Genomic DNA, 16766 nt, shown 5'->3' with positions numbered 1-16766 from the left:
ATTTGCAAAATACAATTCCCAGTAAGCTATTGGTCTATGTGTTTTATTAAAAAGAGAGGAAAAAACGGAACAAATCAGTTGATGGTGGCCACAATGTCAATATTGCTCTCCTCACTGATATTATGCAACCCATTTTCCCTAAATGGCATTGGCTGCAGGGTTCATGAAAAACACCACCTTCAAATAGTTCAGGCAACGAAGACTGTTTCAAAACACCATAAAACTACTTCCGAGGTTTTTTTTCGAGGGGAATTGTCGTACTGACATCATTTCTGAATACAGTTGGGCTCGATTTACTGTCCTTTTCAACTAATTTGTGGATGGTGACAAGTGTTAAAAAAAAAAAGCAGAAACATCTGAGTCCTGATCATACGCAATTTTGTGTATCCACTCACCCCACATGCAGCCTTCATCTGACAATCCATGATTATGATCACGATATATTGTCCCCCCCCACCCCATGTGGGGTGTGTGCATGGGCATGAATAGGAGACCAAAGCCAGCTGTTGCGTGTGATCACCTTTCCAAAGCCTAGTCCATCTTAAGACTGCGGTAGATGTAGCGAATAAAAGTCAGCGAGGCCCAGAAGGACACGCTGCCCAGCATCAGTGAGAAGACCAGCGCTGTGAGCAGAGAGTAGCCAAAAAACTCCATGCTCTGCACAAGGCCACTCATGGAGGACCTGTTCTTGTAGTAGAACACGGAGTAAACAAAAATGAAGAGGCCGGTGGAGCCCGTGCTTAGCACGCTCCGCCACCACCAGCGGTAGTCTTCGCCCGACAGCAGGAAGTAGGTGAGGGCCACCGAGATGCAGGCGCCCACAGAGAGGAGGATGGCAAAGACGCACAGCAGAACGCCGTACAGCGTGTACGGTTCCCTGCCCCACACTGTGGCGAAGATGTAGTAAAGCTCCACTGAGATGGCACTAGGAGGGATGGAAAGCACAAACTCAACTGCTATTTGGGACAGAGAAAGACATCACGAGGGAGGGAGGGACTATTTGGGCCATGCTGCACCACTCCTTTGAGGAGAACCAGCAACACTGTCTCACCTGAATGGCAAAAAGCCACCAATGGCCATGTGCACGGCAGCGTGCTTGTACCAAGGCTGCTGCGGGATCTGCCGGGCGATGTTGCGAGTGCGGCAGGGGGCTTGGAAGCTCCCCGCTCGGTTCTTGCCCACGATGCCGCCGATCACGGTGAGCGGGAAGCCCACCAACACCCAGGCGCCCAGCAGGAGCAGCACGGTGCTGGCCGGCAAGGCTTGCGTCGAGCCGCTCCACCAGTGGACCGAGTTGACCACGCTCCACGTTAGGAACAGAGGAGCTGTGGGAATCAATTACTTAGTTATTGTCAATTCTCATTCTCAAATTCTCATCTCACTGGTGAGAGGCAACCCACCCGAAAACCAAATCGAGACTCACCGGAAAAGAGGCTGGAGGTCAAGATGATGTTCCACACCCAACGCTTGCCGTTGATTTGCGTGTAAAAGCTGCAGGAGATGTAGCCCGACACACAGCTGGTCAGAGCGTACAAAACGATGGCCGCAGAGTTAATGGCACCGTGGTGATGCACGTTGAACATTCCCAAGAGCGCCATGACGATGATTCCTACAAGACAGTGGAACCGGATCAGAAGGGATATTGCGATGTTAAGACTTTGAGAAGGAAGGAAAAAGCACCTGTGGCCAGGGTAAGGAACTGGGCCCCCACGCCTAACACGGCACACAACAGGCTTTTGTAAGGTGGGAAGCGAAAGACGTCAGTGTGGATGATCTTCCAACCGTTGTCTCCTTGGTCCAGGTCATCGCAAGCCGCGTCCTCCTCCACATTGTACCTGCAGATGAGGTCAAGCGCGTAAGAAGGCAGGGCGCTACTTCTCCGACAGGACGAGAACAACAAATCATCTTCGAACAGACCTGGCAAAGTCATTCTTAAGGACCCGCATGAGAATAATGATGACAAAGCCCAGCAGCAGCACCACCAGCACCAGCGAGTTGATGATGGACAGCCAGTGGATCTCTAATGTTTTGGGGAAGAAGGAATAGTCCCGAAGGCGCTCCGCTCGACGAGCGTGAGGCAGGGGGGACTCGAACCAGCGCACGCTGTATGTGTGCGAGATGGTCAGACTTCCTCCGCCGACCCCGACGCCACCCACGGCTGCTCCGGCACCGTCCTCCAAGGGGACAGGTTTGACATCCTTCACGGAGACATTGGCAAAGATCACCGAGTTGCCGTTGTACTCAATGTTGAAGTCCAGGTGAGTCCACAGGCCCACCTGTTGGTGGCAAGAGGAGCAGAAAGTCAAAGAAAGAAGATTGCAACAGGAACAAAAATAGGAATGTAAACTACATGGTTTGAAAAAATGTTCTCCACATTGAGACGTGAAAAGAATTACTTTGTGGCTGTGAGGCAGGAAGCCACTCTCCTCTATGTATCCAACAAAACCCCAAAGTGGAATGTCATCCAGGACAAATTCAAAGTAGTACAGCTCCTCGATGGCCTCGCGGAGCTGGTCCACCTAAAACATCGTTCAAACACACATCTTGTGAGTCCCAAATGTCAAAATATCATTTGTGATCTTAATTCAATGAGAGAAAAAAAAGGTATCTCTGCATGAGGACACTGATTTAAAATCTAGACTTGGATCACTGAGACACAGAATTAAGATTTTAAAGCTAAATCGAGAAATATTCCGTTTGTCCAGCAGTGTATTATATTCAAAACTCTAGAGCCCTTTTTTTTTTACCTGTTTCTCTGAAAGCGTGAGCTGGCAAAGAGTTTTCTTCTCAACATTTTCTCGAAAGCGAATTTGATACATTGATTCTGCCATTCTGTCACCATCCAGCACTTCTCCCAAACTAAGAGACTTGTGATGCACCTGCAGAACAACGATGAATGGAGATGGCACAAAACTTTGTTGTAAAAATTCCCCCCTGATTCCATCCATCTATTTTCACGCACAATATAAACCTTATGACTGACCTTCTCTGGCCGGCAAACAGGCAAGGTGTAGAAGTGATACGTCTCCTGAGGGTTATGGTAAGGACCCACTTTGTTGACATACATGGTCACATTGTCCCCCTGCTTGTAGCCGAGTGCCCCGGCTGACAGGAAGCACAGGAGCAAGACGTAAGGCTGGGTCATTGTATTCCGCTGGCTGCCTGACAGGTGTCCTCTTCTACAGCGCATAACTCCTGGTGCAGAAAAAAAGGGAAAAAAAAGGTCTCCATCAATTTTCAACACCTCGTTTAACATCATTTCAGTGGTTCAGTTGGGATTTGTGTGTTCTGGCATCTGCTCCAAGTGTAAAGTGCCCTGAGATCACTTCTGACAACTGAATTGAATGGAAATTCATTTGATTTGCTTACATTGAATGCTTCGCATAAAGTAGATTCCATTTGGAACTAAATAAGGCTCTCCCACACCAAAAAGGTCACAAATCAGATGAGCACTTCCGTATTGGTTTGCCATTGCTGTTGTCAACATTTGACCAACCCAATGTGAGCAATTAGCAATGCTGATCCAACCAACCTGTTTTCCCGTCGGAATCTTCCAACTCCAGGCCCCCACGTCTACGCCGGAGCTCGTGTATGCACTTCCAAAATAAACATTCGGAAGAATTCTCGGCGAATTATGCTCAAGCGTTATTCACGCGGACGAGCCATTGACGTCCAAATAGTTGAATGATAGTACCGACGCAAGGAAGCTCAAGCGCGAAAGCTGAGGCGTCTGACTGACTCCACGTCACCTCAGCAAAAAACAAAAATAAGGAGAGCTCACTTCAGTTTTCCGGAATGGGCGGAGAAAACAAACGTCTCCCATGTACTTGTCTCGCTTGTGACCAAATTCAATTCTCCCCCGTGGACATTTTGAAAGGACTTGAATGAACTATCTATTCCGGTTATACGCCATCAAATGTGTACATTTCAAATGAATGTCAAACGTCAGTCAACCTGGTGGCAACAACTGCATATTGTTTGCCGGATTTCCTCGACGCCTAACTGGCCAATCAAATACATTCTTGCTATAGCAAGTCCTAGTAGATGCATATGAACGCATCGATGGAAAACTCTTTCCTCTCGTTATTAGTGTTACACTCGATAGATAGATTAGTTGTGCCTGCTAGTTTATTTCCCGCGAAATTGACGCACTTCCTAACGTCTACTATATCGCGACACTTGCAGGAGAACTTGTAAGTATTTGATGAAACCATTTGGAGCTAATTTAACGTTTATTCAGTCCGTTGGAGTTGTGTTTACTTCTCAGTTTTGCTGAATAAAACGCGTTTCAAGCTAATAGGGAAAAATGTGCCTTCCCTAACCGTACTGTTGAAGGCATCCATTAATGGTGGTGCTCTGTGTTTGACTCTTCTCCTCCATCAGCATGCATTTAACACATTGCATGCGTTTTGCTCACATTACAGTAACTGAGATGAGATTAGAAGAGCAATCACCATAACAGTTTGGAATGCTTTTCTTTTCAGAGCTTCTGCATCTTGATTTGAGCTCCGCACGACCACAATGGGTATACATGGACTTGCCAAGCTCATTGCTGACCTGGCTCCGAGGGCCATAAAGGAGCAAGACATCAAGAACTATTTTGGTAAGGGATGATTATGACAGGACCTCCATTGTGGTTATGATGGATAAACAAGACTGTGACCCCCTCCGTCCAGGCCGCAAAATTGCTATAGATGCTTCCATGTGCATCTACCAGTTCCTGATTGCTGTGCGACAGGATGGCAACGTACTGCAGAATGAGGATGGGGAGACAACTAGGTACAGCTCCTCCTAACATAACACAAAAAGAAGCATATTGATGAGTCAATGTAATCGATTTAAGGAACAGACTTGGTTGTTTTGTCTCCGCTGCTTTCAATGACTCCTCTCATTTCCAGCCACCTGATGGGAATGTTCTACAGGACCATCCGCATGTTGGAACATGGCATTAAGCCCGTTTATGTGTTTGATGGCAAGCCCCCGCAGCTCAAGTCAGGAGAGGTTCGTTTGAACCAATGCGGGCGTTGTTCAATATACTAATACTGCTTTGAGTACCCTTTTGTTTATAACATGTGGATCTCAGTCTAACCATGCTCCTCTGTTTCACCATAGCTGGAAAAGAGAGTGGAGAGAAGAGCAGAAGCTGAGAAAATGCTTGCACAAGCCCAGGAACTTGGTACACTATTCCATAGACTTTTTCAAAAATGTTTCTTATCATTCATTTTACAATTGTACAGATTGTTGTTAACCAAATCTTTGTTCCCCAATTTAGGGGAACAAGAAAACATCGACAAACTCACAAAGCGCCTGGTCAAAGTCACCAAGCAACACAATGATGAGTGTAAGAAGCTGCTGTCCCTGATGGGAGTTCCTTACATTGAGGTTAATATGACTTTGGCTTTGTTTTACAATTGCTCCTTTTCCAAGACTGCTAACGTGTACACAGTTGTGCCATGCCATGAAGGTCTGAAGATGACAAAGGGAGCTTGTTTGCCGCCGTCTGCTCACAGCTTGAATGGTGTTTGATGTGTTTGCAGGCGCCGTGTGAGGCAGAGGCCAGCTGTGCCGCCCTGGTCAAAGCAGGGAAGGTCTTTGCCACAGCAACGGAGGATATGGACGGCTTGACATTCGGAACCGACGTCCTGCTAAGGCACCTCACAGCCAGCGAAGCAAAGTAAAATCTAATTGAGGATTTGGAGAATTGTGACTCCCCTTGAACATACTAAATATATCTCCCATCTTTTTTTTTTCTTTTCTAGGAAGCTTCCAGTCCAAGAGTTCTACTTCAGTCGCATTCTTCAGGACATAAACTTGACCACTGAACAGGTCAAAATAAGGCCTGACCAAAATGCCAAATATATTGGCTGAAAATGATCCTGAAAAATCAATCGATTGCCCGATTCAAATATTTGACCAACTGCGTTTCCCACCAGTTCATAGACTTGTGCATTCTGCTGGGATGCGACTACTGCGGCACCATCAAGGGGATCGGTCCCAAGCGAGCCATCGACCTGATCAAGCAGCACGGCAGCATCGAGGAGATCCTCAAAAACATTGACTCAAATGTAAGGTTGATGGTGTTACCAAAGTGTCCGGCTTGTTGAATTCATTTGTTTTGCTTACGTGTAGAAGCACCCGGCTCCAGAGGACTGGCTATACAAGGAGGCCAGAGAGCTGTTTCTGAAACCCCAAGTGGTGGATTGTTCCCAAGTGGAGCTGAAGTGGAGCGAGCCGGACGAGGACGGGCTCCTGCATTTCATGTGTGAAGAAAAACAGTTCAGGTAAAATACAAGCATGGTGTGGCGTGGCGGCCAAAGTGCCTTTTGTCCATTGCTCACCTTTCCAATTGAATTGTGTGTCAATGCAGCGAGGACAGGATCCGCAACGGCTGTAAGAAGATTGCAAAGAGTCGCCAGGGGAGCACACAGGGACGACTGGACTCCTTCTTCTCCGTCACTGGCTCGCTGTCGTCCAAACGGAAGGTACTGTACTCGAGTCAAGGATGAGAAAGGAAGCTTCTAACAATGTTATCGTTTTGTGAAATATAATAAACGGAAGAAATGCGTAGCTGTGTTTTGCTCGGTGTAGTCTTTCTGACTGACCGAACTTTTATTTCCCTCATAGGAGCCTGATGTCAAAGGCTCTGCGAAAAAGAAGATGAAGACTGGAGCCACACCGGGAAAATTCAAAAAAGGAAAATGAAAGCCTCCCAAAAACTCCATTTGGAAAAGTACAATTAAATATTTGACCTCACCTCTTTCAAATGTGTTTAAAGGCTGTTGTGCATGATTTTATGCAATAAAGTAACATTTGTTGGACATCATAACAATAGAAAGTCATTTAAACATTTTATTGTTTGTTGCGTTTTTTTGCAACAATGACACAGGCACTTTGAGATCTATCATTGCACTGTACAAGAAAAAAAAACATTGCATATTGCTATTTAAAATTCCTAGAAAAGAAGATCACAGTTGCAGTTATTGGTTCGTATTACAATTCACGTCTCTTGGAATTATACAAATAAAACCATTTACACAATTGATTGTGTAGCGATTCCGATTTAGTGCAGACAGTTGTGGTTATGACTTAGAAGTGGGTTTTGTTTTGTTTTGTTTTTTTCTCGAAGAGCTGGTGTAAAAATGCTTCAAAACATCTTTACGGGTTAGGCCCAAAGTCACTCTGCTCAAAATAAGCAGGATAGGAAATGTGTTAAGGTCTTTGGGGTTTCAGCTTGTAAACATTAGCATGTCGTACTGAAGCAATATAGCCTTCATCTCAGCACCAACAGTAGAATCAATATCAAGTACACAAGAGAGGTATTTGCATTGTTTAATTATTAGCTTTTCCTGTCCTATGCCCCTGAAGTTACTTCTCTCGGAGGAGGAGGAGGTCTGGCGTGAGCAATTGCTTAGCTCTTCACTCACGCAAAGAAATGCGGCCTCTATTCAGCTAGCATCCTCTTACAGACACTTGTATTTTGTTTGGACAAGGCCAACATGTCACAAACATCATTAGGTACACCTGCACAAATCAAATGGTGTCGAGCAGAGAGCAGAACAAAAAACAGCCCAGCTTCATGAATACTTGCTGTCTAGTTGTATACGCGCAAAAAATCTTCTAGCAATGATAGTATATTGGTATGACATGATTAACTCAAGCAAATTAGTAAGCAGGATCATTTACCATGGCAGGTGTACCTAAAATGCTGTATCAGTGTTAGAAGCAAAGAAAAAAAAAAAAAAGTGTGCCAATTTAGCCAGTGGCTGTGATTGCACCCTTACTGCAGGCGTTATTGGGCATGAACCCTGTCCTCTAGAGCCTTGAGCTCAGCCTCCACCTGAGCAGGCAGGTCAGCACCCACCTGCTGGCTGAAGTACGCTCTCAGCTCCTTGGTCTCGTTCTGCCAGAAGTGCTTGGGCAGGTCGAAAAGGGCGCCCATATCTACGTCGGCGCCCAAGCCCTCGGTGTTGACGGCGCCGTCCTCCGGCAACCAACCGATGGCGCTCTTCTTGGCGCCCTCGTCGTGGCGCTCGCGACCGCAGCGCTTGAAGATCCACTCCAGCACGCGGGAATTTTCACCGAAGCCCGGCCAGAGGAACGCGCCGCTGGCGGGGTCCTTGCGGAACCAGTTGACGTGGAAGATCTTGGGCAGGTGAGTGGGGGCCTTTCGTGTCTCCATGCTCAGCCAGTGAGCCAGGTAGTCCCCAAAGTTGTAGCCGAAGAATGGCCGCATGGCAAAGGGGTCGTGCATGATCACCTTTCCTGGAGGGAACAGTGGACAATCATAAAATCATTTGCCATTTATTTTTTACGATTCATTTGATCAAATAGGATGACGAGGAACATGAACTCCACAGTCACAATTTGGTGCGTTTAACATGGCAAGATTTGCAAAAGATATACTATGATTCCATGATGATTGCGTACCTTGATGCTCAGCAGCTGCTGTGGCCTCAGACCTCATTGCAGCCCCAACAAAGACGCCGTGTTGCCAGTTGAAAGTCTCATAAACCAGAGGAACTCCTGATGACATTTTAAGGAGGGAAATCACAAACACAAAACAACAGCGGCATCCAAAAAGACCTGACTTCCATTCTAAGTCATATTGTCCCAACAATGCCAATACGTTGAAGCGGATGTCAGCAAAGAGCAGCACCCACCTTGCGGCCTCCGACCGCCGAAGATGATGGCATCGATAGGAACGCCCTCTTCGCTCTCCCATTGAGGGTCAATGATGGGGCACTGAGCTGCCGGCGCACAGAAGCGGGAATTGGGATGGGCGCAAGGTGTGCCGCTTCCTGTTTACCACCAAAACATTTGGCACTTATCATCATGACTGAAAGTCAACATTTTCTTTGGAGTTAGAAAACAGGTAAGGTCACAACTCAAGTGTTCATGTGGAAATAGGTAAAAGGCAACTTTTCTTTTGAGTAGCTAAGAAAAACATTCAAAGCCTGGTAGAACAGCATTCCACCACCTAAGTGGAATCTGAAGCCAGGTTTCATGCATGCTGTTGTGCACCAACACTTTAACATGCACATTGACCTCAGTTAAGAGCAAATATTCCATCTGCGTCATGATGTCCAGTACGCAACGCTAAGTTTCTACTTTGTGTGTGCTTCATTATCTTCTTTACAAACATTTGACCAGTGCGAGCAGCACAAGAGGTCAGACAAAAGATATTCTTTAGCACTTAAACATCAAAAGTTGTCATGCAAACAATAATCACAATTACAAAATGGGATCCACCTTTCGAGCAAACGTTTGAGTACATCTCTCGTACTAATCCAGTGACCAGTGAGTATCATTTGACGCTACCTTGCTTCCAGGTTTTTCCATGCCAATCCGTCAGCGTGACACCAGCCGCGGGGGGGGCCAGACCCTCCCACCATACGCCTCCGTCGCTGGTCTCGCCAACGTTGGTAAACATGGTGTTTTTGGCGATGGTGCTCATTGCGTAAGGGTTGGTCTTATCGGAGGTTCCCGGAGCCACGCCGAAAAAGCCGTTCTCGGGGTTGATGGCTCGCAGCTTTCCTGCGCGATGGAAAGCAGGTGAGACCATGAAGTGACACGGAGCAGAGTCTTCTCTCACCTTGGGCATCGAACTTCATCCAGGCGATGTCGTCGCCCACGCATTCCACCTTCCAGCCTGGCAATGATGGTTTCATCATGGCCAAGTTGGTTTTACCGCAGGCGCTTGGGAACGCCGCTGCCACATAACGCTTCACTCCTTGAGGATTGGTGATGCCCAGGATCTAAAAATGTACAAAACGTACGAATAATCCGCCGATTCACAAAATGGGGTATTTGTGTTATCAACATTTTCCGTTTCATATTTTTATTAAAAAGTAAATCAGAATGGCATCACAATTATAGCTTCAAAAATTTGAAAAAAGTATTTATTGCCAATCTGCCCTTGTTTTTTTTCTTTCTCCGAATCAGAGAAAAATAATATATGTAAAACATTTAGCAATATTTATGAAAACACGGTTGGGTTTAGAACTGGTGGAATTTGGGTAGCTCAAGAGAGAGAGTGACAGAGAACATCCAGCCTGTTTCAGATGGATCCATTCTCACCAGCATGTGCTCTGCCAACCATCCTTCATCCTTGGCGATTCGTGAGGCGATACGGAGGGCAAAGCACTTCTTCCCCAGGAGGGAGTTTCCTCCGTAGCCGCTGCCGTAAGACAAAATCTGTCTGCTGTCTGGCAGATGAGAGATCAGCACCTTGTCTGGGTTGCAGGGCCACGCGTTGACCAGTGGAGCTGAAGATGGAAAGAAAATCCAGTTGAACCAAATCCAATGGAAAATATCCCACTGCCATGGATCTCACAATTGTTTGGACTTAATCAGCATGATACGATTGCATGGAAGAGTCTGACAAGACAACAAACATTCAAATCGCTGACAAAGCTCCGACGTTATTGAAAGAATGCCTTACGCCACATTGAAAATAAATCCATACAAAAAGCCACGTAAGAAAACAACCATTGTGTCAAACCACGCCTGCCTGCCTGCCTGCCTGCCCGCCTACCTGTTAGTGGAAGAGGCCGCCCTAACGAGTGCTGACAACGGACAAAGTCCACTCCCTCGGCCAGCTTCTTCAGAACAGGCGTGCCCATGCGGGTCATGATGCCCATACTGGCCACCACGTACGGCGAGTCCGTCACCTTAATCAAGAAAAAAAAGCTCACTTTTGACTTTACAGTACATCCAAGTATATACAATATGTATTGTTTATCATGTAATACCTGGACACCATATTTTGCAAGACTGGAACCCACTGGACCCATACTGAAAGGAATAACATACATGGTGCGACCTGGAGAGCACAAAAACAAAACAGGCCAGCTTTGTTTATTTGAATTAAAAAAATTAAAAAATTGCCACAATGCATTCTCACCACAAACCGTGCTGCCTTCTTGCATAAATGAATAAATAAAATGAGTCTGTGAGTCACATTATTTAGACATGATACACTGCCATGCTTACATAATGGATGAGCTGTACGATGAGCTACAAATTGACCAGAAACAATTTAAAAAAAAATCAAAAATAATCTATGGCATGCGGGAACAGACGCACAGTGTACATTGTTAAATGAGCAATGGTGAGTACAACAACCAAAAATTCTACTCCAGTATTGTTACGTTCAAATAGTAAGACTCAAGTAAAAACAAATTGGTTTTTCCAAATTACCTGAGTAAGAGTCAATAAATGACTGTTCAGCAAAAAAAACAAAAAACAGGTAGTAAGTTTATTTTGAATTTGCATAACAAAGAACTTCGAACAGGTTTGAGTGGGTGGGACTGAACTAATATTCACATATTGCCGTTAGATAGTATTGGAAATATCAATATATTTTGTAATGTTCACTAGTAGATGGCAGAACACCTTAGTCTTCACTGTCCTACATTCCCAGACCAATCTTTTTTTTGCAGCTTTAGAGGTTCATGAAGGGCAAACTTGTGTACAAGATTGTGAGTTTTCCAACATACCTGCCATGCATCCTGGGAAACGCTCCTGTCTCGCTCTCTGCCAGTCGGATTGGCTCATCCAGCTGCCCAGTTGGCTCTTGGCTCCTCCAGCAGGGATGGGGATGGTGTCTCTCTGGTTCTTGGTCACAATCACCGTCTTGCTCTCCACCCGAGCCACGTCTTTTGGGTCCGTGCGTGCCAGCCAGCTGTCACAAGCAGCGCACGTGTCCGTCGTCAACCTTTAAAGCCTCCCTCGCACACTCGGAATGGAATCAATTTACCAGTTGTCATATTTGGGGAGTCTCTTGACCATGCCTTCTTTTTCCAGGCCTGCCAAGATGTGAGCCGTCTCCTCCGGCGTGCCCGTCACCACATGCACCCCGCTGGGCTTGCACTCGTCCGCCGCGCTCTTCACAAACTCCGCCACCTCAGGAGGCAGCGAAGGGATGGAGGCCAGGGACCGAAGTCCCAGACTGCCACCGACAGCCCCTTTTCTGCAGCAGACATGATGTCATGACGGCAATTTTATGACAGGGGAAAGTGACAGTGGAAATGACGTGATATCTCGTATACACTCAAGTAAACATCAACAGTCAGGAAATGGCTGAGCTGTTGTTAAAATGAATGCTCATTTTATTACCGACATTTCCTAAGAGGACAATTCAATTTTCCGAAGTCATGGGTCACCACAGAAAATCACGCATGATTTGCTTGGCATGGTTTTTACACCAGATGCCCTTCCATTAAATGGACTTCAAAATGGTGATGACGAGACGCTTTTTGCACGAGCCATTTAAATGTATTCTGCACATTAGTGGGTTAAATATGCTTAATTGGTTTTTAGAAGTACACAGCTGGGCCGGATCAAATACTCTCAAGGGCTCTACATGGTCCATGAGCCATACTTTTTTTTTTTTTTTTTTTTTTATCTTTATTCGACTTTTTAAAGCAAAATGAAGCGTTCAGGTCTCTTTGACGAGAGTGAAATGGCAAGAACTGTCAAGCAAGCAAAATCAGGTCAAATACAAGCCGTGTTTAAGAGAGTAAAAATGAAATCAAATCACAATGAAGTGCGCTTACCTTCGTATAACTCCCAGGAATAGGCAAGACATCTTTGGTGTAGAAAAAAAGGTTCAACTTTGAAAGTTAGCGTCAAAAAAGGCACATGAAAAGAGAGCTCGAAGGGCAGCGGCTGGTCGGTCAGACTCAGAGCTCGGCGCGGCTCATATCTAGCTGGACTCGGACTCGGACTGGAACTCGGAGGGGACCTTGCACTTTGCTCAGCGTGCACATTCACACAAACACACTGATGTCAGCAGCACCCAAACCTCGTGGCGGAGTAGACAGAAAAGTCCTTCCTCCCCTCTTGTCAAAGTTGGCTGGAGCGTTAGAAAAAGCCGAAAAGCACCGCCGGCTCTTTTCGAAAATGAATGACAGGGTGTCTCTCAAGAAGTCGACTCCCAGGCCGGTCGTGTCCTCTCATTGGCCTGTTCTCTGTTTTTTTCTCTTCCCCAACCCCCTTCACTGTCTGTCCATCCGCTCAAGTCAAATCCGCGGCCGGCTGACGCAAGTTTCCAGAGTTCCTACGCCAGAACGACCACGGACGTGGGGCGAACATGGTTTAAAAAAAAAAAAAAGACAGACTGCGAGGCCGGATCTTCAACCCGGAAGTAGATCTTGAACAGACAAAAAACATCTGGAAGCAGTCACACAATGATTGCCAAACTGGTTTTCAAACCCGTTGCAGTTCTGCTTATGTGCAACAAGTTGCTTGCTGTCATGCCATGTTGTTTTTGCACATGCTCCATCCAAGAAGCTTAACGTTGCTTGGTGTCTGAAAACAATCATTACTCCTTCAACCTCTGAGGCTAAAACAATTGCCACAATCATTTTGTAAGTCACAGTCCAATCAAAGACTCAACAACAAATGGAGCTCTCATGTCCGTGTAAACAAGTACAGCCTTTGCCCTTTTGCTCCGACCAAAAAGCACTCTTTTAATGAGTGACTTATTATGTGGCACTTCTGTCCCCCAAACATATTTTAAATTTAGTTGATGTTGCCCTTCACAATAGAAAAAGAAATTTAAAAAAAGCAATGTTGGGGTTTACCTTGCCTACATAGTAGAGTAGGTTGGCAGCACTATCTAGTGGTTACATAATATTGGGGGGTCATCAAGAGAAACATACATAAGAAAAACGCCTTATGAACTCTTTGGCCCGTACGGTATAATTATATACAAGACCTGGGTGGACAGGCGGATGGACAGATGAATGAATCTGAAAATCTATAACATGCAACTGGAAGAAATAAGACCTCAAATCTTGAAAAATAAATGGGGATGAATACTGAAAATAAATCGTTCATTCAAAAAACTTACCAAAGCGAAGCAAAACTATTTTACACTCGAAAAAAACCTTTCATACAAGTATTTCTATTTTGAAAACATTGTTTTATTTTTCAAGATTTAAGGTCAACACGTTTATTTTCAGTTCGAGTTTTGTTTTTTCAAGTGCAAGACCTTTGACCCCAATCTACTACCTCCATCTTTCTCTCCATAGCAACCCGGCGGACATTAGGACCCGCAGCGACTATCGCCTAGTAGGCATGCACTTGGGGGCGCGGTTAGATGTAGTTTTTGGATTCTTCTATTGTCTTTTAGTTTCGTTATTCACTCGTTAGCTGTCTTTGATTAAAGGCTGCTTTCTGTCAGCGGCGTCTGCTTCCTACTGCCACAACACTCCATTTTGAGTGAATTTCAATTTTAGGAAGACATGGCCGCTATGGATATCTGTATTGAGTCGAAGCAGCAGGTAAATACGGGTGTTTAAATGTCTTGTATCATGTCGAACCAGTACGACACAATACATCGACGAGCTAAGGTCCTGCTAAAACGAAAAGTGGCAATGGGTCATGTCATGTGAGCCGTTGGCAGTTAACTGTTGTGTAACGAGAGCATCGAGCTGACACAATGAAGATAGTTTTACATGTTTCTCTTATTTTTAGGTGGATGACTTCTCCAAGAAACTCACCAAGGAGGTAATGGAGCATACTGTCAACTCATCCACCAAATATATTATGCGTGTCATAAGATAGGTCAAAGCTTAGTTTCGGTTTCGTTTTCAAATTCCAGGAAGACGAATGACTACAAATTAGTTGTGCGTGTAATTTCAAAGCAAAATACCCTGGTCAAAGTACTCGCAATTTGGTTTTGTGACGCTCGTGGGCGGAACTCAAGCTGTGCGTGCGTGCGTGAGTTTGCTCTTTTTCTTTTTGAAGATTGGTCTTCAACAGTTGCATTTGACATGTTCTTGTCTTTCTTTCTTTCCATTGAAAAAAGGCAGAAGAGATCGTCTCAACATTTTTCCCTCAGATGATCGAAGCGCTGCAGGTGCTCCTGAAGGTGAGTGTTCAAATTAGATCGTACAAGAAATAGAATATAATATCAAATACGTTCATATAAACTAGTGCTGTCAGGCGATTACAAATATTTTGAACAATATATTATGGTTGTTGCTGTCAGACCTTTTTCAGCGGTGATGCCCGGGCATCCCTAAAGGCACCGCTGGATATCCCCATCCCGGATCCTGTGAAGGAGGAGGCCAAACGCAAGAAGAAGGAGGAGGAAGAAAAAGATGTAGGAAGCTCCTGGGTCATATGGGCACATCCCAAATACACGTGTTTCCACAGCAATCAATCACTGCACTAGCGGAAGACAATTGACGAGAGATAAAAAATAAAATTGCAACCTCTACTCTCGTTGCAGAAAACAGCAAAGAAAGACAAGAAGGAGGAGGAGGAGGAGGATTCAGGTCAGTACCTTCAAGTCAGGAACCACACCTGGGAATTATATGCTTCGATGGTTTCCCTTTAGTAGCTGTAATTTCACACTTATTTTAATAGCATTTCTCCTCACCCAAAAGTAATTTTGCATATTGCTGAGTTCAATCAGTAAATGGGGAAGGAATGTTGTGTGTAACAGGGCCTAATTGTGGTCCTATCTGCTGCAATGAACGAGTGGAGACGCTCCTGAAAGAGGTCAAGCCTCAGATCCAGACACTAAAGGAGAAGATCAACACGGTCAGTCTCTTATGTGGATGCTACAAAATGTAACATAACTAGCTACACATTGGTTGTTTGCATGGATAGTAATTATTTCTTTTTTTTTTTTTTTATCTTTCAGGTGACCATGTGGATACAACTTCAAATCCCCAAAATTGAAGACGGTGACAACTTTGGAGTTGCAGTGCAGGTCAGCAACAGAATAAATGGAATCATCACTTTTGTGGGTGTGTTTCTTCAAGTATTTTGCTTTCTGTTTTCGATCAGGAAAAAGTGTTTGAGATGTTGACAAGCTCACGCACCAAGGTGGAGGGATTTCAGACTCAGATTTCAAAGTCAGTGTACCAGTGTGTGTGTGTGTGTGCGTGCATGTGTGTGTGCGTGTGATGTAATCCTATCTGCTTTCAGGTATTACAGCGAGAGAGGGGATGCAGTCGCCAAAGCGTCTAAAACGCCCCATGTGGTCAGTAGTTTTGTTTGTACTGAACTACTATTTTTTGGTACTACTGTTTTTGAACGCCATGTTGTTGGGTGTGCTCTGCAGGGTGACTACCGGGAGTTGGTTCACGAGTTGGACGATACTCAGTACTTCGAGCTCCGTCTAATGGTCTTGGACATGTGTGCCACATATGTAAGAAGCTGCCATTTATCAACTAGCGCTTTGATGCCAGTTATCGCTCGCAACTGAACTCAAATACTAAAAATACTAAAAGCTTTATCATGCTGTCAAGTGAGTTCACTTATTTAACTACACGAGAGGGAACAAATATTCAGTGCTACCACATTTTGCTGGTCCATCCTTGTCCGTTTGTCGTTCTCCAGAATATAGTCATCCCTCTGTCCATGTCACCAATCCATGTAAAAAAAAGAGTTTTAAAAAAAAAAAAACACACATCACAGTCAAACAGATCCCACCCAATTGCCATTTCTATGTGTAATCTTCTCCCCCTTTTGTCCGGCCAGGCCGCACTGTACGACATTATCAGCAAGAACTACGCCAAGATTAAGAGGCCCCGAGGAGACTGCAAAGCTCTTATCTACTGAGGTGTTGGACCCCCAACAAGAGATGCAATTGACAAAAACTGGAGATGCCATACAGTGCCATTTTTGAACACATTTTGGAATGTATTACCAAATAAAACAGCAACAGTCTTGCACTCGTCCTCTAATTTGTGAAAAATAGCTCATCGGTGATGGGACATTATTTAGAAGACATCAGTAGAAGTTTG

General features: G+C 45.1%; 4 protein-coding genes across 5 annotated transcripts; 2 read left to right on the top strand and 2 right to left on the bottom strand.

Annotated features, from left to right (window-relative positions):
- Positions 1-27: 27 nt before the first annotated feature.
- On the bottom strand, positions 28-4006 carry tm9sf1 (transmembrane 9 superfamily member 1). Its single transcript, XM_088363969.1, has 9 exons — positions 3533-4006; positions 2984-3195; positions 2748-2879; positions 2397-2519; positions 1918-2276; positions 1681-1835; positions 1424-1609; positions 1052-1325; positions 28-925 (listed from the first exon to the last, which is right to left on the bottom strand). The coding sequence occupies exons 2-9, from the start codon at positions 3188-3190 to the stop codon at positions 532-534; spliced, it is 1830 nt and encodes a 609-aa protein (XP_088220095.1). The 5' UTR covers positions 3191-3195; positions 3533-4006; the 3' UTR covers positions 28-531.
- Positions 3808-6753, top strand: fen1 (flap structure-specific endonuclease 1). Of its 2 annotated transcripts, none has more exons than XM_088363973.1 (12): positions 3808-4193; positions 4485-4603; positions 4677-4779; positions 4899-5001; positions 5113-5176; positions 5273-5382; positions 5538-5674; positions 5760-5826; positions 5934-6065; positions 6130-6281; positions 6368-6482; positions 6625-6753. In XM_088363973.1, the coding sequence occupies exons 2-12, from the start codon at positions 4522-4524 to the stop codon at positions 6700-6702; spliced, it is 1143 nt and encodes a 380-aa protein (XP_088220099.1). In that variant the 5' UTR covers positions 3808-4193; positions 4485-4521; the 3' UTR covers positions 6703-6753. The 2 variants fall into 2 exon arrangements, with proteins under 2 accessions (XP_088220099.1, XP_088220100.1); XM_088363974.1 differs by lacking the exon at positions 3808-4193 and adding an exon at positions 4225-4348.
- An 82-nt stretch (positions 6754-6835) lies between these two features.
- On the bottom strand, positions 6836-13114 carry pck2 (phosphoenolpyruvate carboxykinase 2 (mitochondrial)). The gene is made up of 11 exons (XM_088363968.1): positions 12558-13114; positions 11759-11971; positions 11499-11683; positions 10752-10822; positions 10535-10670; positions 10078-10265; positions 9593-9755; positions 9319-9534; positions 8661-8798; positions 8428-8523; positions 6836-8262 (listed from the first exon to the last, which is right to left on the bottom strand). Exons 1-11 carry the CDS (start codon positions 12587-12589, stop codon positions 7790-7792), a joined length of 1911 nt encoding a protein of 636 aa, XP_088220094.1. The 5' UTR covers positions 12590-13114; the 3' UTR covers positions 6836-7789.
- Positions 13115-14101: 987 nt separating this feature from the next.
- On the top strand, positions 14102-16694 carry psme1 (proteasome activator subunit 1). Its single transcript, XM_088363975.1, has 11 exons — positions 14102-14288; positions 14482-14514; positions 14816-14878; positions 14999-15112; positions 15242-15287; positions 15458-15555; positions 15659-15727; positions 15805-15872; positions 15946-16000; positions 16082-16168; positions 16501-16694. The coding sequence occupies exons 1-11, from the start codon at positions 14250-14252 to the stop codon at positions 16579-16581; spliced, it is 753 nt and encodes a 250-aa protein (XP_088220101.1). The 5' UTR covers positions 14102-14249; the 3' UTR covers positions 16582-16694.
- Positions 16695-16766: the final 72 nt, after the last annotated feature.

This window comes from Syngnathus floridae, chromosome 20 (assembly GCF_059516105.1).
Source record: "Syngnathus floridae isolate MCC-2025c chromosome 20, RoL_Sflo_1.0, whole genome shotgun sequence".
Lineage (NCBI taxonomy): Eukaryota > Metazoa > Chordata > Actinopteri > Syngnathiformes > Syngnathidae > Syngnathus > Syngnathus floridae.
This window is presented reverse-complemented; position numbering and strand designations above follow the sequence as displayed.